The sequence below is a fragment of the Chelon labrosus genome (genome assembly GCF_963514085.1).
Source record: "Chelon labrosus genome assembly, chromosome: 1".
Lineage (NCBI taxonomy): Eukaryota > Metazoa > Chordata > Actinopteri > Mugiliformes > Mugilidae > Chelon > Chelon labrosus.
The window spans coordinates 21,387,697-21,412,384 of NC_140337.1; the positions used below are offsets into that span (position 1 = coordinate 21,387,697).

Genomic DNA, 24,688 nt, shown 5'->3' on the forward strand with positions numbered 1-24,688 from the left:
AGAACGAGGACGCTGAGGAGAGTGGCTCTTTCCTCAGCCCCGGTTTAATTAGACAGCATTCCTCTTCTGCTTTATTTTCTCTTGCAAGCGTGGGTACAGGCATGGATTTGTGTGGTTTCGTGGCAGCCCCTGACCTCGGCTGTTCATGGTCATGTTCTCTTGCAGGGAAAATCAAAGAGCTCGAGCTGGCATTCAGGTTCTGTCGTATCTTGTAAAGAGAATATGGAAAGAGTATTTGACAAACAACGTATGTTAGGTCCTCCTTTTTAATTGATTTAGTGTTATGGGGGGAAAAAAAGTACATAGTGGCACACTCAGGTCACAGTATTGTTCTATTATGCTTTTTTTTTTATTATTTTCTGTTCGTGTTGCATTTATTGTGATCATGCTAATGAGAGACTTTCTAACTCTCCTCTGATGCTGTGGCATAAATATATGGTTACCTCTGATCTAAATCCAAATGACCTTGTCACTTTAGCCAGCTCGAGATTTTTACTATAGACTGTATAAAGATGGACGGCGGAACTGCTCCTCAAAAGTCAAGCCAAAGCAAGTAGAGCTCCCCCTGGTGTCTGGGTGCGGTACAGGTCATAAGCTCCACCCACTCCATGTTAGTCGAAGGGACTTGGGCCAATCTAAAAGACTAATGTACACAATATATACATTTTAGGTAGTTAATATAATGTTGATGCATGTTCAAGTGTCAGTTTTTTTGGATACGTTTAATTTTAGTTTAGTTATTTGACGCTATAGAAGCAGGATGTGACATAATGGCGACTACCAGTTGCCATGCCAACCGCTCTGTAAAGCAGTGGGACCGTAAGAGTTAAAAAATAAAAATAATAAGTACAGTGTATAATCGAGCATTTCCTTGTAACTGGTGGAGGTCGTCAAGTGAGTCTGGAGGAAGTGTGGGCGGGGCCTTGACATCGCGGCTTTATGTGCCTCCACTCTCGGACTCGACTGCGAAGACTCTGGCTCCAAAGTCCCAAGGTGGTGCCGGCCGTATCCCCGGGAAAATAGTGTCAGTTTGGCCAATGCAAGGAAGTGGGGATGCATATTTATATACAGTCTATGCATTGTACACACAAGATAGGTGTACATACACAGAGAGCCAGCACAACACACCACCTATTCTCTAGAAAAGCATTAAGTGCACTGCACCTGCTACAAATTGCCTATTGCTCAGTGCTTCAGCAAGGCTGGAAATATATTCTCGTTTGAACCTTTTAGATCAAAACCCCCTAAGTGAACCATTGTTAAAACACCTCGTTCCAGCCTTACAGACAACGTGCTACAACATATTTTATTTTTTTATTTTTTTATCAAAAAGAGCCGAACGAGCGCGCTGTGGAGGTCCACAACATCAGCACTGGAAAAATATACCGCAAAAATTCACACATCAGCGCACATCCCCTCTTGTTGCACCCCGACATTTAATTAGGAAAATCGTCTCTACTGTGCATTAAATGCTCTTAAATGATTTTAAGAAGTGTAGTCACAACAAAATGTGCTAAATAAGTTATGCTAAATACTCCTTTCCCAGCTAATTCAGTTCAATTAAATTCAGATCACTTTGTTTGTCCCCGAGGGGCAAATTAAGTTAACAGGATGGCTCATTTTGATGAAAATGATGTCGTCTGCCTTGCCACAATTAGAACGAGGCATCATTTGTGTGTTAATATTTTGTTGATCCCCAAAGTTTGAGTCTATTCTAGAATACGCTGCTTAACGTGGGCGCAGTGCGCTTCATGCTTCAGGGAGAAAGACTGTTGTGTTGTCTCACTCTCTCTCATTATATCCATATACATTTTAGTTATCCTGTGCACACAGATGAATCAAGAAGTGGGAATGAGCTGCATGTCCTCTGCATGCATTAGCCTTTTGAGAGCATAATGCGGTAAAACGTGTCCTTGATATTTTTCTCTCAGGGGCTCCATAAGTGTGACTCAGTATTTTTATTTTTTTTTTGGGGGGGAGGGGGTATAAACCGTCTTGTAACACATCATCACGTTTAATCCCTCCTAGAAGATATTAACCCTCTAACTCGCAGACACACCCTGCAGTCACCCTCGATCCGTGCAACTCTAATTACATGCAGCATGCTTGAGTGACCCAGACAAACGACCGGCCTCGATGGCTCGCCTCCATGTATGACCGCGTGACTCACGTCTGCTCCTGTTGTTATGTGCCGCTACCCATCTTCCCGTGGCGTTGTGGCCGCTACGTTAAAGCTAATGATCCTTCCTCTTTGACCTCCTTTGGTCCCTCTGGTCAGGCTTTGGTGCGGCGGTTAGCGTAACGAGCAGGGGTGCTTTAGTGCGCGGCTATCTTCAGGCGAAGATGATTCCGAGTGACAGCGGGGGATGTTAACAGGAAATCATTTTTTTTGCGTTATGCAGAATGCAAAAGAGTCCAAGTGAAACACGCCTCGTGGCCGCGTTTGAGCATTTTTCGTCCGTGTTGGGGCTCGGAGTGGTTTCTGACGAGCACGGACAGGAGCGAGAGGATTCATTACGCTGAGCAAGATGTTCAGCCTCTTTTAGCACCTTGGAGTTTTGAGAGTTTGGACATTATCATCAGCGGTGTGGAGATGTTTGGCTCTCCGTGCCACCGGGCGCGAGAAAAAACAAACATTTCTCGTCTTTCGCTCCTCGACAGAAGCGTTCCCGCTGCAGACTGATGATCAGCCTCGCTCCCTCAAGTTGTTTTGATTAGATTTTAGACAGAATAATTATGCAGCTGTGCACAAGCGGACTCGCCGGCTGCAGCTGCAGCCGCGCAGACCTGCAGTCGCTGGTTGAGGGCTTGCGTCGCATTGATCCGATTGCATTAATCAAGGTTGTTTACAGAAAGAGCACAGCGGCCAGTGATGGATGGCTGCCGGTAATTACACAACAGCCCGAAAACATCACACTTCTCGCTCGCGGCGAGGCCGGCGCAGTCAATGAAAGGAGTCCAAAAGTCGCGGGTGTGTTTGCGCCGCTAAAGAAGTCTCCTTGACGTCTCTTCGGCAATTAGAAGAGGTCGGAGGGACGCCGAGCGAAAAGAGGCGACGGGAGGTTGAGCTCGTGTTTATGCGATCGCGGCCCTTTGCCCTGGCCGAGCTCTAAGACAAAGTGAGAGGGCACGAGTGGCATGGGAATTAATTGCATTTTAATAATTGCCCGCTCTTTTATTAATGAGGCCCTTTGTCTCTTTCTGCTATTTCAGCAATGAGTACTTTCTCCGCCAGTGGCTGCATTAAAGACTTAGTGGTTCATTTATCCCTACGCAGTTCGTTCTCAGCTTTATTTTTTTTTTGTTTTACCTGGACAGCGAAGGAAGGATTTATCTCGTTTGACTGCCGGTGAAGTGACCCACCAACGCTACGCAACGCTTACGGCAATATGGTAGAAAATTCACAATCATGCTAAATGATCTAATTATAAGTGTTCACGTTTGAGAGTCTGCAAAACTAGTCTTTAAGACTTTTAGTCTGACAGTGGCACACCAACTTTCCCTGTGCTTACCCTCAATTGTTGCCACTGTACTTCACACTTTGCCCATGCGTCCTAACGTGTCCCCGGCTGCCCTTTTACCACCTTCTGCCCCGAGCTTCTGTTGCTTGGCAAACCCAGCCTGACCAGCATATATATATCTTTTGCACTCCCACCCATCCACCCATTGTTAGTGGTATTATGGCCAAATGGCTCTTGCTACATGAGCAGCAGTGGCCCCTTGCTCTCCTGTGGCCTGTAGCAGCCAGCCGAAATAAATATTACATGGACTCCATTCTGGGGTGGCTGTTCCCATTCATTTGTGCTGCACTCGGCTGTTTGAAACTTTTACGGTCTTACATCAGCTAGCGGTCTCCACTGTTGCACCCTCTTTCTATTTTTTATTTTTTTTTTCTAAATCATCAGTTTTTATACTTTAGCCCGATCTATCCTCGCGTCTGCCTTCGTGTCGGCTTTCGCTTCTCGGCTGGCGGCCCCCATCCGCGATGCGGCATCCCCCTTTCCCGTTGTATTTACTTCACACACGGTGTGATCAAAAGTCTTTCCTTCCAATTTCATGTGGCTGAAGACAAAAAGCCCATGAAAAAACAATATAATAAAAAAGTAATAGGAGTAAATGGGAAAACAATTCTCCGGCGGGCCATGTGTGTGTGTGTGTTGTTGCCAGGCGGGGCCATCAATTGATGGGGCCTTTTTTTTCTTCCGACTAGACTAAATAATTTCACACACAACTGGGAAGGGGACAATCATATTTCGCCCAGCTATACTACATCATCCGCTCGAGTGGCACGTATAATACACTCCGGCTGCGGCCAGCTAACCAGTCAGAAAAGAGCCACGGAACCCTGGAAGTGGGGCGAGATTGCAAATTTTCGCCTCTAATAAACAAATAACCCGCGGTAACTGTGTAAGAAAGTCACTATCCTTTGATGTATTGGCGTCTTTACTTCTTCCCGGCCGCGGCGGCCCTCGCTCCGGACTAAAGGTGGCTTAATGGAAGCGACCGGTGGCCTCTGGCGCTCTGCTATTTCGGGCTGCCCTGCCGCCAGCGAGGTGGAAGTTTCCCCTCATTATATTGTTGTTTACAGGATTCGCCTCCTCCTCTCTGATCGCTGATTACCTTCATCATCTCAGCGCCACTCAACTCTGCGCCGGCACACGACCTCAGAAGCCGCGTGATTAATGATTCCCCTTTTGTCCTCGCGCCCCGTACTTTCCCACTCCTGTACGTCTATTTTTAATAATAAAAATGAACCAACTTTTCCATTCAGATCAACTCGTCATTGAAGTAGGAATTCACGATTAATCAAAATGTTCGGTTTCCACCTCGCGCTAACAGTCTGTGCTATTGATGCAAGGATATAAATAGCCCTGTCCCCCACTTTGAAAAGACGCTTCTGTAAATATTTCACAAACAAATGTCTCTGCAACGCCACTTGCGATGGCGCTGCCTCCTTCGGCGGCAACGGCAAGAGATGAGAGCAGAGCAGAGGATAGGAGAGGGTGGATTGGGAGTAGGGAAGTGGAAAGGGGGGAATTATGGAGTAGCTAAATCGCCCGGTCTCGCCCATCAACTCAACCACTTATGTGGAGCATTAAGAGACTCCTCTGTGTGCTGAACTGAGACACTAAACGCTCTGTGAAAGCAGAACACGCCTTCATGTAACGTTTGCAACCCCGGCGCCCGTACTCGATTTCGTCTCCCCGCGGTTGCGACGGATTTGTCTCATTGTCTTGACGTTCTCGTCTGACAGACTGCAAGCTTTTAAGCAGACGTTCCATTTTACAGTCTGTAAGGTCGGATGCTTGATTCCTGACGTTTCACTAAAATAGTGGGAAACTCCATTGTGCGAATGTGTTTTTTTATTTTGTTTTGTTTTGTTTTTGCAAACATGCAGGTTTTCTCCACTAGCGCTGTCGCCCGCTGTGTTTTAACGTTGTGTTTGTGGAGCGGGGGAGGGGAGGGTGGGGGTGGGGGTTGGGGTGCATGGGTAGCCGCGCAGATTACGTCCCCTGTGCGGTTTTGTGATTTGAATTCCCCCCCCCCCGCTGCAGGCAAAGGACCCGAGACGCTGTTCGCGGGGCAGAAGCTGAACGACAACGAGTGGCACGCGGTGAAGGTGGTGCGGAGAGGCAAGAGCCTGCAGCTGTCTGTGGACAATGTCACAGTGGAAGGTTGGTTCTGTTTGGGACACAGAGGGATTCAGTTTGGGGTGAGAGGCAGCGAAGGAGACCATACTGTCATGTAAGAGTGTTAAATTGCAGATTTGTATGAAAACAATATGTAATTTAGGCAGAAGAGAGGAGTCCTCCCTGTAACCAGAGTACAGAGGAATAGGTTCTGTCACCTGCTAAGGAAGTAGCAAGAGAAAGATGAAAGGTCAAGAGACGAGGCAGGTGGAGTCGAGGGCACTCACAGCATTCTGGCCTCGGGTAAAAAGTTGGCAGGGCGAAGAAGAGAAAGAGAAGAGGTGAGAAAAGGGTGTGAGCTAGATAAAGGAAAAAAAGAGTTGGCATGCTGAGGCCAGAAGCGAGGAGTGACCTTGTGAAGTTGTGACTGGTTCACAAACTGGTTCATGGAAAAGCCCAGGGAGTACTCTCAGGACCGGGCAGGCTTTTTTTTTCTATTGGCAGCTCACCAAGATCATTAATCCACATCTCTGAGTAAACACAATATAAACTGTGGTGTGTATGAGCAGTAGATTTTCTGCAAGTGTAATTTACTTCACAGCAGGTATGAAAAGCAGGCCCAACTATAGAGCTATGTACTGTACAGCCACTTAGTTTAAGGTATAAGATATGCGCGGGACAAGCGTACTTGTGTTAAATATGCATGCATTTACAGCTCAGTGCATTTTAATATTCATGGGTTATTCATCCACAGAAAGTAGAGTCTGCAAGTTTTATTTATTTGTCTGCTTAGAATGGTTATTATCCTTTCACAAATTCCATTGTCTCATATTCCTTAATATATAGCGTCTTTAAAACATTACCGTACTACCTTTGTTAACGCCGTCTCTTTTCTCTATCGCGACCCGTCTGCAGGCCAGATGACCGGCGCCCACACGCGCCTCGAGTTCCACAACATCGAGACGGGCATCATGACCGAGCGCCGCTTCATCTCCGTGGTGCCCTCCAACTTCATCGGCCACCTCCAGGGCCTGGCGTTCAACGGCGTGCCGTACCTCGACCAGTGCAAGAACGGGGACATCTCCTACTGCGAGCTGAACGCCCGCTTCGGCATGCGCCACATCATCGCCGACCCGGTGACGTTTCGAACGAAAGGCAGCTACTTGGCCCTGGCCACGTTGCAGGCCTACGCCTCCATGCACCTCTTCTTTCAGTTTAAAACCACCACGTCGGACGGCTTGATGCTCTTCAACTCTGGGGACGGGAGCGACTTCATAGTTGTGGAGCTGGTGAAGGGGTGAGTTAAGGGAATAGAGATGCTTTTGCTTTTCCCACAACTGGTCCCTGGACATTTGCCTTTACTGCTAACAAGACATAGAGTTTATTGTTCCAGTTGGTCTTCTTCTGCAATCTGTCAAGACTGAAAACTATTGTTTTTGTGCCTCAGTTTCTTGCTATGAATTCATCCCAGTTCACAAAGCACTCCACCGCATGGCCTAAGCCAGCTGCACATTGTGTAAAGTACAATGAGGTGTTGGGTTTAGCTTTGAGAAACGAACTAAAGAAGTCTGAATTTAAAACAACTGGATGTAAGTGGTTTAGTATGTACCTTGACCAATCAAAATCTGTCTTCCTAAAAGGTCGGCACAGCCCGTTTTTGATTAGTAAACAGAGAACGGAGTCCGGTTTTCTTGAAAACCCTTCTACTTTTATTTCACGGCCGGTTAACCGGTGACCGTCGGTGCATAATTCCAAGCACAGCGTGTTTTTCTGACCAGGCATTCGGTGAAATTTCTGTGCAGACTTCACAAAGCCAACACGCGCCACAAATAAACCGACTCCGCGAATTGTATCGCCCTAAAAGCTGCTCATAATTAGAGTATCAGAAAGAGGCTTTGCTTGTGTATCTCGCTTCCTCTTGTGCGCTCTGTATTCAACACAAAAGCCTGATCTGCTTCTGCCACACAAAGACAAGAGGCTACATAAAGGAGCTGGGATAGAGGTAGAGGGGGGGGGGGGGGGAATACAAAAAAACAAACACATACCTTGAATGAAAGAGCCACAATAGCCTTAACCCAAAACACAAAAGACGACCATATTTGTCACAAGGAGGGAAGTGTGCCGCCTCGGCTGCCTTTGGGGAAACAAGAACTTTCGGACAAAAGAACGTTTCTATATTTACACGTCAAACCGGTGAGAAAACCAAAGCGCATGTGCAGCTACACAGTATTTTCTTCAAAAGAAATGTGTTTTCCAAGAACAGGATTGAGACGTTTAAGAAAATACATGACTGCTTTCCAATGACTTCATCATGACCGTTGGGAGTGGTGTCGGCTTTGACCTGTCGTCAGTGTCAATCCTTGAAAGAAAACACAATACAATGAAAAAGATAGTTTGAATTGAATCCAAATCAGTCTTGCCCTGAATGACTGGATATAATTTCCCTCAAGGACGACTTTTGAATTAAAATACAATGACAGCTCAAGCGCACCGCTAACCCTAACGCCTTTCTCCAAAGGTACGTCCACTACGTCTTTGACCTCGGCAACGGCCCGTCGTTGATGAAGGGCAACTCGGACAAACCGCTCAACGACAACCAGTGGCACAACGTGGTGGTGTCCCGGGATCCCAACAATGTACATACGCTCAAGATCGACTCACGCACCGTTACTCAGCACTCCAATGGAGCCCGCAACCTGGACCTCAAAGGTAAGGGTGCTCCAGATGGCACTCTTTCTTATTGTAGCATGCCTCAAGAAGAATGACTCAGGCAATCCACAGTTTTTGAATTACCGGGTCGTTTTTTTTCAAGGGTACACAAAGAAAATGAAATCTCTGTTTAGCCTTGGAACCAGGTGTGTGTGTGGGCCAAACTCGAGTGGACAGTAGTTGAAGTGTTAACAGAAGGCCGGCAGCACCTTTGATAGCCTCTCTGCTTCACCTTAAAAGATGACCCTCCCTTTTCAGCGGATGTTGGCTTTACAGGAGCAGGGCAATAATAGAGCAATATCCTTTACCAGTAGGAATCCCAATTCAACAAAAATCCAACATCACAGACCAGCATGGGGGGGGGGAAAGAAGAAACAATAACAGCTTATCATCCAGACACTTCATCCATCTGTGCTTTTTTTTTTTGCTTTCACTCGCCTGTTTCCACTCAGCTGCCTGGCTGCCGGGGAAAAAAACAGTCACACTGCATGCACATGACTTTAACCTGCGATATGATGGCTGTCTTTTCATGGAGGTACCTTTATTTCTTTGACCTCAAAGCACCCCGTCTTTGTGAGTCATTTTGAAATAACAGCCGCGGTTGCAAAGCACTTAAGGGCGTATGGGTATCTCAGTTTCTCGCTGAGAAACTGGAACCGGAAGCTTGGGTAATTGTAGGCTTAAGACCTCAAAAGCCAGGCTTTCGGACGTGTTATTCGGATGCTTGAGATAGATTGTCTCAAGAGTGACAGTATGGAAATAAAAGACCAAAAGGAAGAAGAGGAAAAGGCACTATGATGTTAAACACGTACAAAAGTGGACAGACGGTATCATCACTGATATTAAACTCTTTTAAGTGCCTGTATGCACTAATATTAAGATTATCTTGTGAAGATTCGCTTTGATTTTTCCGTCCGGGACCGCGGGTGGTGGTGTAAGACACATCAAAAGTCGAGGTTAGCCCCTGGGACGACTGAAGGCTGGAAGGAGTCAAAAGATCAAGACGCAGCCCAGGCTTTTCGGGGAAGTCATGATTTATTGACCGGCTCCTTTCTTAGTTTCATCCCCTGGGTTATCCAGCGGGATAATCATAAGGTGTTGGTGTGGGATGTAGAGGAATGGCATTATGCCAGTGTCCTCGCCTTCCCTGGGTAACAGACAAAGGTCGTGGACGTGGAACAAGCTCATATAAGCCAGAAACACAGGGAACGAAGGGCGTAAAGCTGGAAGCCATAGTGGTTCCGGCAGTGACACATGCAGTTAGCAAGCTGGTCACATATGCTTTGGAGGATTAATGTATCTTCGTCACTTGGTTTATGCCAGTGTACTTTATCCTCATTTCAAAAGAACGCATGTAATGTAACTATGAGATATAATTAATGCTTGCTTTCAAGGCTTTGGAGCATAGCGAGCTGCAGCATATGTGTTTATTCATTGTGTGTTTCTAAACTAACAATCCCCCGCAGTTAATTGAAGTAATTAATGTCTGTAATTAAGACGGTTTGTTTTTGAATGATTGCTTCTGTCTGGCAAAGACTGCTGTCAGTCAGCTCTGAAGACAGACAGGACAATCATTAAGAGACAGATAGTGAGGATTTATTAGACTGTGGTGTGGTCTCGCAGGTGTTGGGCCAACTTCAGATTTATTTGTAACCATCTGAATTGCATCCCGTCTAATCAAGAAGAAAAGGTCTACAATCAGCCCCCCTCAACCTGAAGGATCCACGCCCCCAGCTGTTAGTACAGTTTTACAAAATGTGAACACGATGCATCTTCCCATTATTGGAATAAACCCTGTTTACCAAGCAGTGCAAACGCTGTTCCCCTGCCTGGGTGATCAATAGACAGTTGTACCTCCTCCTCGTGAAATGCTGACAAATAAGCATAACAAGATCCCTCGGCTGCCCAGCACGGACCCATGCAGACACGACGCCTCCATTTGCATATTCAAAATTACAGACACTCCACTGAATCAGGCTCGCAGAAGGCAGCGTTGCAGTGTCCAATCAACGGCTCGAGGAGGAAAAGCTCCGTCTGTGAGCTGCTGAGTTTTAAACGTCTTTATTTTTCACTTTCTTTATCAAAACAAATCGTACCTGCAAAGGATGGAGACTCGGGCTGATTTGTGCTAGTGGGAAGAATAATGGTTGTAGATCTTACTTCAGAGGGGAGAAGGGGACGTGTCTGTCCTCAATTCCCTTGTCCAATTGGGCATTCGCTGGGCTGTCTCTGTGGTTCCACTGTGACGGTTACCCTGCCAAAATATTGTGCTCAACAGCTCAAACACTTAAAGCACCACGACCAATTGTGTGTAGGTGGAGAAACATGTACACTACCAAACTCAATAGGCAAAGTAGCTTGTCTCTCTTACATGTGCGTACATTCAGACTCACCCAGACCTTTTATGTAAGTTTATCTGCCTGTTCGGTAGTCATACACAAAACTTGCATAAGAAATGGCAACACTGACCAATTTCTCACAATCTCTTTGCTCAGTTTTAACACCGTTTCAGCCTGCATTTCAAAGAGAGAAAAAAAAACCAATTCTCCAAGCTTTATCTGTGTAATTGCGCAGAGAAAATTGGGAAAATGGGTTTTGTGCTCGCCATCTTCCTTCTCTTTGTTTTTGGACAGGCGAAAAAAATAAAAGAAATCTTCAAGGCGTCCCTCTTTGTCAGCTAAAGTACGGCGAGGGGACAACGCACACGAGAAAAGCGCTGAGTGGATGCGGTTTCGTGTCGCGAACGCAACAGGTCGACGTTGTTGGACGTGCACCGTGCGAGGAAAACAGCTCTGTCATTCCTGTTGACAACCTACAGAACACAATGAGAGCTAGTTATTACCATACTTGCAATCTGAAGCAGCCTCGTGGACTGTACGGCGCAAGAATCCTTATCGAATATGCCAGAGAAACTTCACAATATGATGGTAAAATGTGATAACGCGGAGAAATCCTTTAGTTATACCAACGGAGGTGAAAGATACCACGAATAATGATAAGCTGAGTGTGATAACACAGTGAGAGCATATTTTTGGAACTTGTGCTTGTTAATTTTACATTATGAATAGCAGATTTGACTGCAGCCTTGGTCATAGATGACAAAACTGCTCATGGTAAGTTTCAGTGATGAAAAGAGTGTTAAAAAGAAAGAGTGTCCCTTCATCCATGCATGCATTATACAAGCATGGTACTTCATTACAAACTGGGACTTATTCTCTGGGCCGATTTGTTCTCCCTTTAACCAGACCAAATTGACTTAGCCTGTAAGTCAATTTCTCCAAGGATGTATGCTTTCGGTGGAGTTCAAGATCAAGATCGTTCACTTACCCATATAACTTTGGTATAATTTGGAGTCGTTTGGACGATATTTAGATCTGCGTATATCCATATAGTGGGAGTCAATGGGGCACCGAAACGCAGCCTCTAAATAACACATTATCTGCCTCAAAACTCGTTCATTTCACCAATATTTTCTTATGATACGGCAGTGCTATTCCCCATTGAGTCCGGAGCAAATTACAGGTAAACAAGCGGGCGCCGGGTGCGTATGGCGCTCAGAGATGACATCATCCAGTTCAGAGGGTAGTAGGTCATACAGACCCCTCTACAGACCCCGGATGATGATAACAGGTAACTTCGGACTCAACGGGGGATAGCACTAGAGTAGCATAACAAAATATTGGTGAAATGAACGAGTTTCACGGCAGATAATGTGTTATTTAGAGGCTGCATTTCGGTGCCCCAGTCACTCCCATTATATGAATATACACGGATCTAAATATTGTGCGAACCACTGCAAATGACACCAAAGTTATATGGGTGAGTAAAAGAGAGTCAATTGGCCCAAAGAATAAGTCCCAGTTTGTAATGTACCATGCTTGTATAACATATTTATGTATGCACATGTTAAAGAAAATTGTAATGACACATTTACTAGATGATGCATTTTTTTGGTTCTCAATAATATCTTGAAGAGTACTTGGTCTACCACAGCTCTGTGACAGTGCGTACAACTCATCAGTGTCATAAAAGAAAGTAGGGCAATGTCTCAAGGGTTTCCCTAACTTTGTGGTGAGAAGCTAGCTAATGACAATTTTCGATTAAAACACTGAATCTAATATCACGGAGCGCTAAGACGCTCCTGATTCTTTTGTGCACAAACGGGAGTGCAAATTTGTGTACGTGTGTGTTGCGAGCTGGAGGGCTCAGCTTGTCTTAGGTACAAGCAGCGGGGGTTTCAGTGGATAAAGAGTTGGGGAACCGCTGATCCACAGAGTAAACTCTTATTGATCACAAACACCCATCCCCAGAAAACAACTTTGATCCAGAATATAATGGTGTTAATTAGCACGGTATAAATTAAAACATGAGAGGTGTTTCCACTCATCAAACATTATGTTAATCTCTGCACAGAAGTGTCAGACAGACTATTTTTGTTGACGCCCGTTTCAGTGGTTCAGTGTTTTGCCACATTGATCTGATCGAGTGTTGCATTAATGCTCTCAAATTAATGGTGCGAAATGAACGTGAGAGATATTTAGTCCTAACTATAACATAGTGTGGTGTTGTTCCTCAGTTGTCGATGCAGATACGCGTTGTATGGTTGCCAGGTGACGCTCGCTTCATGTTGATATTAGTAATTACCATGTTCATTTTGAGGCCTTCAGTGTAATTAAGAGAACAAGATTATGCATTCTCCTCTTGGGGAGATAGCAAAGACTATTAGCAGCATCCTCTTTTGTAACAGGGTTTATAAGATAAGTCTTCATTTTGAAAAGAAAAAAAATCCGCCTTGCACCATTTACCACAACCGGGGATGGACAGAGGCTAATAGGCCCATTTGTTTATGGTAATTATTCAAGTTATCACAATTAATTTAACAATGATCATTAATTCATTAGCTTTACACATAGCAGCTTTAAACCAATGACAACTAATTAGTGGATGTTCTCTGACCAAAGACAATGAGGATCTATGCCCTTGGTTGTATCCTGTAACATCTTTTACTAATTGATGTCAGTCGCATAGCATAGCATAGCATAGCATAGCATAGCAGTCACTTTGTAAGTCATAGTAGATATTTTAATATTGTACTGTAGTAAACATATAATTCTGTGTGATCATTAATTCATTAGTTTTACACATAGCAGGTTTAGACCAATGACAACTAATTAGTGGATGTTCTCTGACTAAAGACAATGAGGATCTATGCCCTTGGTTGTATCCTGTAACATCTTTTACTAATTAGTGTCAGTAACGTAGCATAGCCTGGCCTGGCCTGGCCTAGCCTAGCCTAGCCTAGCCTAGCCTAACTTATCATAGCATAGCAGTCACAACATATTTTACTAATTAATGTCAGTACCATAGCATAGCCTAGCCTAGCCTAGCCTAACCTAACCTAACCTAGACTAGCCTAGCCTAGCCTAGCCTAGCCTTGCATAGCTGTCACATTGTAAATCATAGTAGATATCTTAATATTGTACTGTAGTAAATGTGTAATTCTGTGTGATCATTAATTCATTAGTTTTACACATAGCAGCTTTAAACCAATGACGACTAATTAGTGAATGTTCTCTGACTAAAGACAATGAGGATATATGCCCTTGGTTGTATCTTGTAACATCTTTTTCTGGTTAATGTCAGTAACATAGCATAGCATAGCATAGCATCGCATAGCATCACCTGGCTTAGTACATACAGTATCTTAATATTGTACTGTAGTAAACTTATAAATTCCATTACACATAAAAAATGTCAATCCGAGTTGATTTATTTATAAAACCGCTAATTGGTTTTGTCCCAGACCACAAGTCTAATGACTAAATTCTTAAAACAGAGGTAAAGAATTAAATCTAACAAATTGCTTCAGTTTTGCTGCTGCCTGATCATGTGTTTTTTTTTAAAGTTGAACTTGAACTAAACTGTGTCGGGAAGAGGAGGTAAACACGCACACCCACTGCCCTCAGGGAAAACAAAACAACCGTGTTTACTACACAAAGAACATGACAATGTCAAAGATATTAATGTCATTATCAAATACCGTGATGGTAAATGAGGAATATCAGTAGCATGACAATAAATCTAATGAAGCATTTTTCAGGTTGAGGAGACGCAGGAAAGAGGAGTAATTTGTCATACCATATTCAGACCGCGCTTGTCCCTTTCTTTTGAAGATTCTTGCTAATGAGGCGTACTTGTCTAGAATTGTAAAGGGATGACATTGAATGTGTTCCATTTTGCAACAAAAGCAGAACAAATTGAAACACAATATGGAGGACAGGTTTGGCAAGTGAGAGAGAGAGAAAGTTAGGGGGGACAGGTACACGAATTTTAATGAGCTTTGCTCCTGCCAGCAGTAAAATTGAGACTAGCTGTATGATTACCCCAGAGCTTTTTTGTTAAGCTAGTTGCTAATCTTGACAATTTTAAGTTTTTCAGAGGCACACATGCTAAAGGCTAGGTGATGGTCAGTGGATGTGGCAGTTATCACAATGTGGCAGGCTTTAAGAGTTATTAAGGAAAAGGTTCAAGATGTTAGAAGTCTCTTTCATTCGGCCATGTGCCTATGGTGAGGAGTCTGCATTTGCATTTGTAAGAAATGTCCAAGTTGGGAAGCCAAAAACCTCACGGAACACACTCGGCTGTACCACTTTCAAAAGCTAATGGATGGTCTAACAGTTCCAACTGGCATCACAAAACAAATGTTAATTAGTTTAGAATATCTCAGTTCATTGTCCATTTCCAAGGCAACCAGGATGCTTCTAGGTGCAATCGGATCATCAGAGGAAACAAAACTTGATATTTAGCCGTCTCGGAAAGTGCCTCAGCAGTGTCTCTTGGTGCAGTCATCGTATCGGACTTGTCCCATGTTAGATAAATGCTTGTGATTGGTCCCATTTGGGAAAAGCCAGGTGGAAATCTGTTGGCGCTGGAGGGGGTAGACGTATTCTGTCATGGCTAATGACATGAGCTCTTCGGTTTGTCTGATTTCTCGGGCTACTGAACTTTTTGAGTTCATCCAGAAATATCACAGATAAATGCTGGAGAAATGTTCATCCACGCTGGGCTACAAAACAGTGTCTCTATCCACACTTTGCATAATAACTGCTAGCAAGTTGAGATTAGTTGAGTTGAGATTTGGGTTTGCTCTATGCTGTGTGTAAGAATAGTGTTTTTCTATGTGGAAAAAAAAGACAACAAAATCTTCAAATTTGATCTTTAAATGATAAACGAATTACAAAATATATTTATTCTGTAACATTTCAGAATACGCTCAGAAAAGGTTACAAGAGAGAGGATTTTAATAGCTTACCATTCCACTATCACACGTACCACCCAGTGTGAACCACCCGGTGGTATGTGATACTATTTGGAAAAAAAAAAACGACTCAAGCATTTCGAGGATAATCTTAATGTCATGCTACATAGATAATTTTTGCCTGCCGCCTCTCGCGACAGGGGAGATTGTTAATGTGCTAACCCCCTCTCTGAGAGGATCGACGTGAGAAACAGTCGAGGCAGCTTCGGAGCCGCTGGGCGTTCGTTGTCTTGCTCAAGGACGCAGCAGTGTGTAGCTTATGCTTGACTTTTATATAACACCAATGCTTTCCGCTGCCCAGCGTTTGCCCTTGAAAGGTGGTATTGTAAGGGCAACAATGGCTTGGGTTGAGCTGTAAATCATCAATACCACTGCGCTAGCCCGTCCCCTGTGTTCAGGCGTGGATTGTCACCAGTGTAACATCATTCATTCAAAGGAATAAGTGGGAAAATCTAAATCTAGTCATCCCTTGATAATATACATACACGGTTACATCCCCCAGGGTTTCACTGTCCTTCTATTACATTGCATTGCGTGTGGATGAAATGTCATTATCATAATGCCAGGACCTGCTCTATTATGCAAGAAGAATACATTTTTATTCCCCGCTGCTTCTGCTCCTTATTATTGCCCTCCTCCATAGTGTCATATCAATGTGAATAGCCTTTAAGATCAGCATCTCTGGGGCAACAGTAGCAAGAGGATGGTGAAGATCTATTCAGAGAAGGACAAGACATAATCATACAGTCCAACGGAAAATTCTAATAATTTCCCTTTTCTACTTCAGACGACGTGGAGATGGCTCAGAAAATGATTTGAATCTGGCAGCAAGGCTGTGCTGCGCCGCATCGATTGCATGTTTTCCATCAGACATTTTCTTGACCTCATAATCTTCAGAGGAGTACACAGTGTTAACCTTAAGCCCTTCATATGTTGCTATTTCAAATTCCTATGCTACGAGTTGTAAAGGATAAGTTTGTGGCAGAAGCAGTCAATTTTAGAAAAACCTTGCACATTGATTTTTCAATACAGTCCGCTAATACATTTGCGCACTTAGTCTGGCGGTCACGAGTGTACAGATCTCTTCTTGGTGTAAGTTGGCCTTCCGGGATGGGGGTCATCTTCTGGAGTCTATCAGAAATGTTTAATTCAGCAGCACACTTCCTCACCTCCTGGTCTTGCCACCGTGTTATCTTGTTCCTCTTAAGGTGGGTAGCCCTTGAGAATGAGGTGGTGGACAACTGCTCAAAGGCCAGTGATGTCCATTTTCCCAGACATACCACTTAAGGGGAATCACCGTTTTTTTACAACCTGGACCTTATTTCTGGCATAAAATATGATCGTTTACTCACCCATATAACTTTGGTGTCATTTGGAGTCATTACAACGATATTTACATCTGCGTATATACATATAGTTGGAGTGATTGGGGCACCGAAACGCAGCCTCTAAATAACCCATTATCTGCCACGAAACTCGTTCATTTCATCAATATTTTGTTATGATACTCTAGTGCTATTCCCCGTTGAGTCCGGGGTCTGTAGATTGACCTATTAACCTCTGACCTGGATGATGTCATTGCAACGTGGCTGAATATTTTTCCGATTCTGAGGCTGTGGACGAAGGCTTTGTTTATGATGGACGTCCTTACCGTTTTGAGCCAGAGTATATGAATGAGGAGCTCCTTGAAAGGAGGATGCGGAGGAATAGCACTAGCGTATCACAACAAAATATTGGTGAAATAAACGAGTTTTTGCGGCAGATAATGCGTTATTTAGAGGCTGCGTTTAGGTGCCCCATTCACTCCCACTATATGGATATATGCGGATCTAAATATCGTCTGAACGATTCCAAATGACACCAAAGTTATATGGGTGAGTAAATGATCGTATTTTATGCCAGAAATAAGGTCCAGGTTGTGAAAAATGGTAATTCCCCTTTAAGTTATTAACTCCAGTCTTCCTGCTTATGTATGTAACGAGAGCTGTACCACTCTTTCCAATCGAGCAAATCAGTGTGACACAATGTTTGTTTAATGATCATTATTTTAACAATGTTTAATACTGATGATAGCTCGTCTCTGTATATTGTAAACACTTCACACTGTTCACTTGAGACTTGTTAGCACAAAGAGTTGTGAGAATGAACAGGAAGCCAGGAGTGTGTTAACGTTCGTGGCGTTTTCGGGGGAAGACAACGGTGAGAAATACATGTGTACAGGATCTATCACAACATGTGTACTGTATTCAATTTCCTCCTTAACTCTGCTTCACTTTGCACCTGGTGTAGGGTTGTGAATGACAGAGGAGGAGGAGGAGGAGGAGGAGGAGGAGGGGGGTAGAGGCAATATAATAAAGAACTGCCAAAGGAATGCCTGGAAAATTTGCATAATAATAACTAAACAAATCACACGCAGCATAACTGGATTATCATTTGACATCACACAGTGTGAACGTCTTGAGCGGTTAAATTCAGCCTCCGCACGTGGCACGTATGCTTCTCGAAGGAGAAGACAATGGGAGCAATTTAGGAGAGATGTTGAATAGAATTAATTTGCCACAATATATAGATCATCAACAGCACAGCGGGCGATGCGGCGATGATCACTGTTCTTATCCTTTTTTTCTCATCGTGACCATTTTCAGTATCTCTTCTTAATAATTCAATCATTTAATTTACATCATCATTAGATTTTTTTTTTTTTATAATCTACGGACTCGGTGTCAGCCATAACATTACGACTACCTTCCTAATATTGTGTAGGTTTCCCTTTTGCCTCCAAAACCTTCTGAGGGTGTCCTGTGGTGTCTGGCAACAGGATGTTGTTAGTGGGAGGGGCCTCTGTGGATCATCCCACAGATACTTGGATCAGTTTGGGATCTCATGAATTTGGATGCCAGGTCAACACCTTATCTGTTCTAGGTGGATGGTACATGTCCCATGAATGCCACGTCCAAAAGTTTCCCAGCAGAACATTGAATTGTCACAAGATGGTCAATGTTATTCTCTTCTCCTGTCAGTGGTTTTAACGTTATGGCTGATCATGGCTGTAGGTCGACCTTAGTGTTGTATCGACCTGGATGACTGAGTTTCTACAAAGACAACTATATACTGTGGGTCCTTCACGTAGTCCCGTAAAACCCCACCTTCCCTTCCAGATTCCTTTTGTTTCCTTTTGATTCATTCCCTCCCGTGTCCGTCTCTACCTCCTCTATTTTTCTGCTCAGCGCCGGTGCTCTCAATAAATGATGGCCCAGGTAGGCTTGAGTGCTGCAATAGAGCAGTGTGTTTTTAGCTTTTTTTTATTTTTTTTCCCTCCACCCTCGCGCTGACCTGTCTTACATTACAATTTACTATGGCATTACTCAGAGCTTTTGGTCGTTTCCCCACCCCACCTTCCCCTTTCTCCCGCTTCATCACTCCCTTTCATCAAAAAAGAAAAAAAAAAGAACCGCTTCCTCACCGGTGGTGGAGCCGAGATAGAGACAGCATCTCCTGAGTGTGTGTGTCCACGTCTCCACATCGGTGCAATGAACACGTCCAGTGCTCTCCGCTGCAGCCCTTTGCAGACTTTGTAGATATTGCAATTGACACATGTAATTAGAATCTGTGGAGAGCAACTGCATTGACGTATGCAAATAGCTAGAGCTGGCTTGAATCCTCACATGCACAAACAGCAATGTAGAAAAGAGAACATTTATAAATACCTCTGTTCTGTCGTATTTATAAACGCGGCCAGACGAGACGGAGAGAAAAGTAGAACGTTTCAAAAAGAAAAATCAACGAAGCAATTAGGACGGACCGACTGCGAAATGTTCCAATAATGTACAATAGATGGTTCGTGTGGGAAAAAAAGGTGGTAATGGGTGACAAAATAACACAATTACGACACGAGGATTGTTGGAAATACACTTGGAGCACCAGGCCAACCTTAAGTGGCCTCGCTCCCTCAGTTTTCACTTTTTTATTTTCGTAATTTTATTATTATTTTTCAAAATTACACGAACAAATTACAGCAACACATCGGCTGCATTCAGCTGGGTGAAAACGGGACTGGCTTTGTTCCATCTGCACCGTCATAAATCCCAGAGGCCTCATTGGCTTGCCGGTGCTTAGCTGGCAGTCACCCGACTACTAATAATGCCCCTGATGAATGCGATATTGTCATGGGTGCGTTTGTTTTTGTTGTTTTTTTTTTTCCTCCACCCTCCCAGGTCGCCTACTCCATCATCTCAGAAAGGCTCTCTCAAGTAATCTTCCCATTTTTTCCTATAGCTGCCAGATGATTAAGGACAATTTAATACTCAAATATCTCAGCCAATATAACTAAAACACTGTTGTATTTGTAAAAAAAAAAACATTCCGATATCTGTTCTATTTGTTGCATCCGGAAGTAAATTTTAATATAAACTGTTTACAAGCTTATCATTTCTATGTAAACCCTAAACGTCTCATCCTTTACACAGTCCAGCATGCAGCCACGCACCCCTCGTAGATCTTCCTTGCTCCACAGGTTCTTAATAGGGTTGAGGTCAGGGGGGTGACAGCGGCCACACCATGTCTCCTCCGTTCTTTTATTCCCATAGCAACCGAGCAGTCACTGGTGCTCTGTGTAGGCGTAGCATGGCGCATTGTCCACGGTGAAAAGACAGGATTCTATCGAATGGCAAGACGTGTTGAGGTAGGGTCGTCGTGTCTCTCGGTGGATGTCATTCCAAATGCCATCTCGCCTCACGGTATCCAAGCCCGGATCATAACTCGGTGACCTCCTTGTCATCCAGACCTACGGCCTTCTGGACAACGCGACGGTGGTGTTGCGCTGGTGAATAAACGCCATTTTCTTAAAAGACATTGCGCAGTCCCACGCGTTTTATCTGGAAGACCTGTTTGACGGCATCAGGTTTATGTTTAATTAAGATCACGAATCATCAATGACAATGATATATATGTACACTAATACATAACCAAAATCTTCCCGTTGGTTCCGAAAAGTCTCCCTTAAGCATTGCCCAGTCAAGGTTACTGTTTCACTTTGCCTATGCATCACTAATAATAATTTGTTCAATTTTCCACTGACTGACTTCAAAACCATGCCACGTCAAGGTACATCTAAAACCATTTGTGCCGTGTCTTCTGTCCATCACCAAATAAAGTTATACTTCCCAACAGAACAACTCTAAAGATTCACTTACGGTACTGCAGGACTAGATGACGTAACCTACGTACGTAGCCTACGCCGGTGCGAGCCATTTATAGTCAGGCGCTAGTCAATCTGGCTCGCTCTGTAACAACACCACCCAAACGCTAGTTGGCGCTGTGTCTTTTTTGCCAGTCGGGCCAATTTTTGTTTCTACTTCCTGATTCACTTTCAACAATGGCAACTGAAACGTTAGAGACGAGTCGTACAAATGTTTGTACCTCCGAACCTCCTCAGTTAACCTTTCCTCCAAAACAATCAAATTGAAAATTGTGGAGATGGAGAAGCAGCCGGAAATACTAAAGCGGAAACACGCTACCACCAAGCGGACCAATCACAGCTCTTGTGCCAAGCTCTTGCCTTGGCGCATAGCTACATTTCTGGGGAGGTGCACGTCAGGCTACGGCGTTAGGGTCTGCGTATGCTCTGCGCTGTCGCCGCATCTTCATTTATTTCGGCTAGAATTAATGGGAAGAATGCAATTTAGAGTCGCTCCATTCACAGGGAATGATAGAACTGCTATGACTTGTGACAGCAGCCATTGGCCACACTGTCTGATTTACAGCTAGAAACCCTGCAACGCTGACGCTATAGCAGCAAAAGTGGTATCTTTGAGTCCACAGTCAGTCATCAATTGCTTGGACTAACCCCAGAAAGTCTTAACAGAAGACATCATTAATTCCAAAGTGCAGCCTTTACACATTCACCATCTGCAGTTTTTGGCGGGCGCACTAAAAGCTCGACCGGTAAAACAGACATAGCACGTCCGGGCGTCCGTCTTGTCCTGGCATTTTACACCAGATAACGTTTAAGGCAGGACTGAGTAAAGCGGGGCGGCGGGGGGACAGAAAGACGAGATAAAGAAGTACAAGGTTGGGGACATTAGGAGCGGAAGGAGGTGGAAAATGAGAGGGCAGAGAGATGAAGACAAATACGGGGGGGGGAAATGGAGAGCAGAGGATGGCGACCGAGCAAAGTGGGGAAAGCTGAAGTGCAGTAGGTGAGTCCGACCAAGGCGAAGCGAAAGGACACTGAATACGAAGTGACATTTCATAAAGGGAGAATGGAAGCATGAAAGTGTGTAATGATGCCTGTCTGTGTCACTATACAATCTTTCAGCCGAGGTCCTCTCCAGAACAAGAGCATGAAAACTGACTTGAGTTTCAGTCAGTGAAACAAGCGATTGCATCTTTCATTCAGTATTTTAGTTTGATACATAATTATTTCAGGTATATTTTCCCTTTTAACGTAGATGCACATCCCTGTAGCGGTGTAATGTGTTAACTGGATAATTACTTGCAACTGTTAATGCCATAAGAGACTTTAGATATGCTGTGAAGCATGGCGACAGGGGGTTTATTAACGACACGTGTCGCAGCTTAGACACAGCACAGATCTGATAGACATGAAAACATCAAGTAATCCTGTTCTCCGTGAGTGGATAAACACACTCTGCAAAATATATCACATAAATACTGGCGTTACAGCGCTGGTGGGTAAAAAAAAACAAGTGATTTGTGGGCATGATAGTAATGTTAATTGAAATATTATCTGGTCACTGGACACATAATGGCCCTGGACTCCTACGAAATAAAAAAAAGTGCGCTCTTTGTGCAGTTGATTAAATTCCACTGAATATTCTGCTGGTATCGGCCAAGTTTTAGCGCAGGGAGAGATCCTCTTAGTATCTGAATATTAGAATACTGAATAAGGTGTCAGGATGCTCAAAGATATACAGTACATACTTTATTTTGATGGCGCTATATTTATTGTGACAGCAGGAGAACTGGAACAAATCACTGGAGCATGTTGTAATCATGGTTGTTATTGAAACCACTAATTAGAGCAGTTAAGAGAAATTCATATTCATACACATTTATGTTTTTAAATTGAGTTAAATACACATTTTGGAGCATTCTGTCACTATGACAACTAGAAAATAGTGATTAGGAAAGCTGAGAGGGACAACACGTCCTGCATGTGTTGTTCTTTTGACAACATTTGTTTAATTTGGTTGATTAGGTAATTATGTGATACAGGTTTACGTATAGGATTTTGTGGTCATCTAAAGCATAGACTGTATATAAATATGGACAATGCGTCCTCACTTCCTTGGATTGGCCAAACTGAAACTAGTTTCCCAGGGATACGATGTTGCCAGTTTGGAGCCAGAGTCTGTGCAGTACGGTCCGAGAGTGGAGTCACGCCGAGCCGTGATATCAATGCCCCGCCCACACGACCGCCGGACTCATTCGCATTTTCGTTTATTTAATACTACGCTCTGCTCTACCTCCACCAGTTACAAGGAAATGTTGGATTATACACTGTACTTATTATTATTTTTTTTTTTTCCCAACTCTCATGGTCCAACAGGACTGCTTCAGAGAGCGGTTGGCATGGCAACTGGTAGCCAAAATGATGTCACATGAAAAATTGACACTTGAACATGCATCAACATTATATTAACTACCTAAAATGACTGAAACCATCCTTGAAAATGTATTTGACGTCTAGTTTAGTGTTTTAATTTGTCCCAAGTCCCATCCACTAATGTGGAGGGGGTGGAGCTTATGCAGACTATACTGCAGCCAGACACCAGGGGGAGCTCTGCTTGCTTTGGCTTCACTTTTGAGGAGCTGTTCTGCCATCCATCTTTATACGGTCTATGATCTAAACATAATACAGATGTGATATATGATGCAAATATATAGCAGGCAGTGCTTTCAGTCAGTTGTTGGTGTTGGTGTGCCTCAGGTTATATGACTTGATATCAATAAATGCCAAAACGTGCTTGGAATTTACCCCAAGCCTCAGATGGTCAAACTAGGTGTTTTAGAAAACACATAAAAACCCCTTAGGAGCTGCTTTTTTGGCAGCTGAAGAGGTCTCAGTTTTGCTATCAACGTATCGAAGGTTAGGCAGACTAAAGTGTCGGTTGCTGACGAAACAATAATGAGCTGATTGCAAATCAATAGCAAGTTAAGAAGCCTTTTTTATCCCTTCTGTCTTGATCTAAGTTTGCCTCTATTAAAGGGTTGATGTGCCTTTCAAAGACTCAATTGTAATGAGTCACTTTCGAAAAAAAAAAAAAAAAGTGTAATGATTGCCACACTACAGGCTGCGAAGCAAAAACTGTAATTAGTGCATGACAAACACAATCAAAGATTAGTAGCCTGGCTCCCAGCGTAAGGTAGTAATTTTGTAACAAGGGTTCACTTATCATTTCCTAAACATTCACTCTGAATATTGATGGCTTTCTGCCGCCGACTGCATACGAATATACATATATTTTTACCAATTCATTTTCCCTCACTGTTTTGAGTTGTCTGTTTGTCTCTCACTTAGCTGCCTACATTAAGAGTGAGGAACAGAGCGAGAGAGAGAGTCTGAAAATGTGTCTCACCACCTGTGGTTACAGTAGAACTGATCCAGAGCAAGGATGCACCTGTTGTCTCAATTGTATCAAATAATTGCAGCTTTAGTTGCCGTCTACATTTGTTTTTTCCCTCTCTTCTCAGCATTCAGAACATTGCTGTATTATTTGTTGTCAGAAGCGCGCATCTAAAGCGCAAAGACATAACACACACACACACACAACATAATTATGCAACTTATAATTTAGCATCGACAATTAACGCGCAAGCAGCGACAACATTTATTCTCTGCACCAGTCATCTTGTTGTGGCGTCTTTGCAGATCGGAGCGCCTCTGTAATTAGCAATCACAGATTCCCTGCATCTTCCTGCTGGCTGCCATTGTCCCAGCCCTGCCTATAAAACACACGCACACAAACACACACACACACCACCCCCACCCAACAGTCATTCATTTGCG

The 24,688-nt window shown here is 43.8% G+C and overlaps 1 protein-coding gene across 3 annotated transcripts in view; it reads left to right on the forward strand.

The window, feature by feature from the left end:
• The window catches only part of nrxn2b (neurexin 2b), a gene marked incomplete at its 3' end in the record, with an annotated part of 633,819 nt that overhangs the window by 299,605 nt on the left and 309,526 nt on the right, over window positions 1–24,688 (forward strand). For all 3 annotated transcript variants that reach the window (XM_084551818.1, XM_084551817.1, XM_084551819.1), the window contains 3 exons: window positions 5,556–5,675; window positions 6,546–6,927; window positions 8,149–8,339. In XM_084551818.1, coding sequence (XP_084407944.1) covers window positions 5,556–5,675; window positions 6,546–6,927; window positions 8,149–8,339 — 693 coding nt within the window. The remainder of the gene's footprint in view (window positions 1–5,555; window positions 5,676–6,545; window positions 6,928–8,148; window positions 8,340–24,688) is intronic.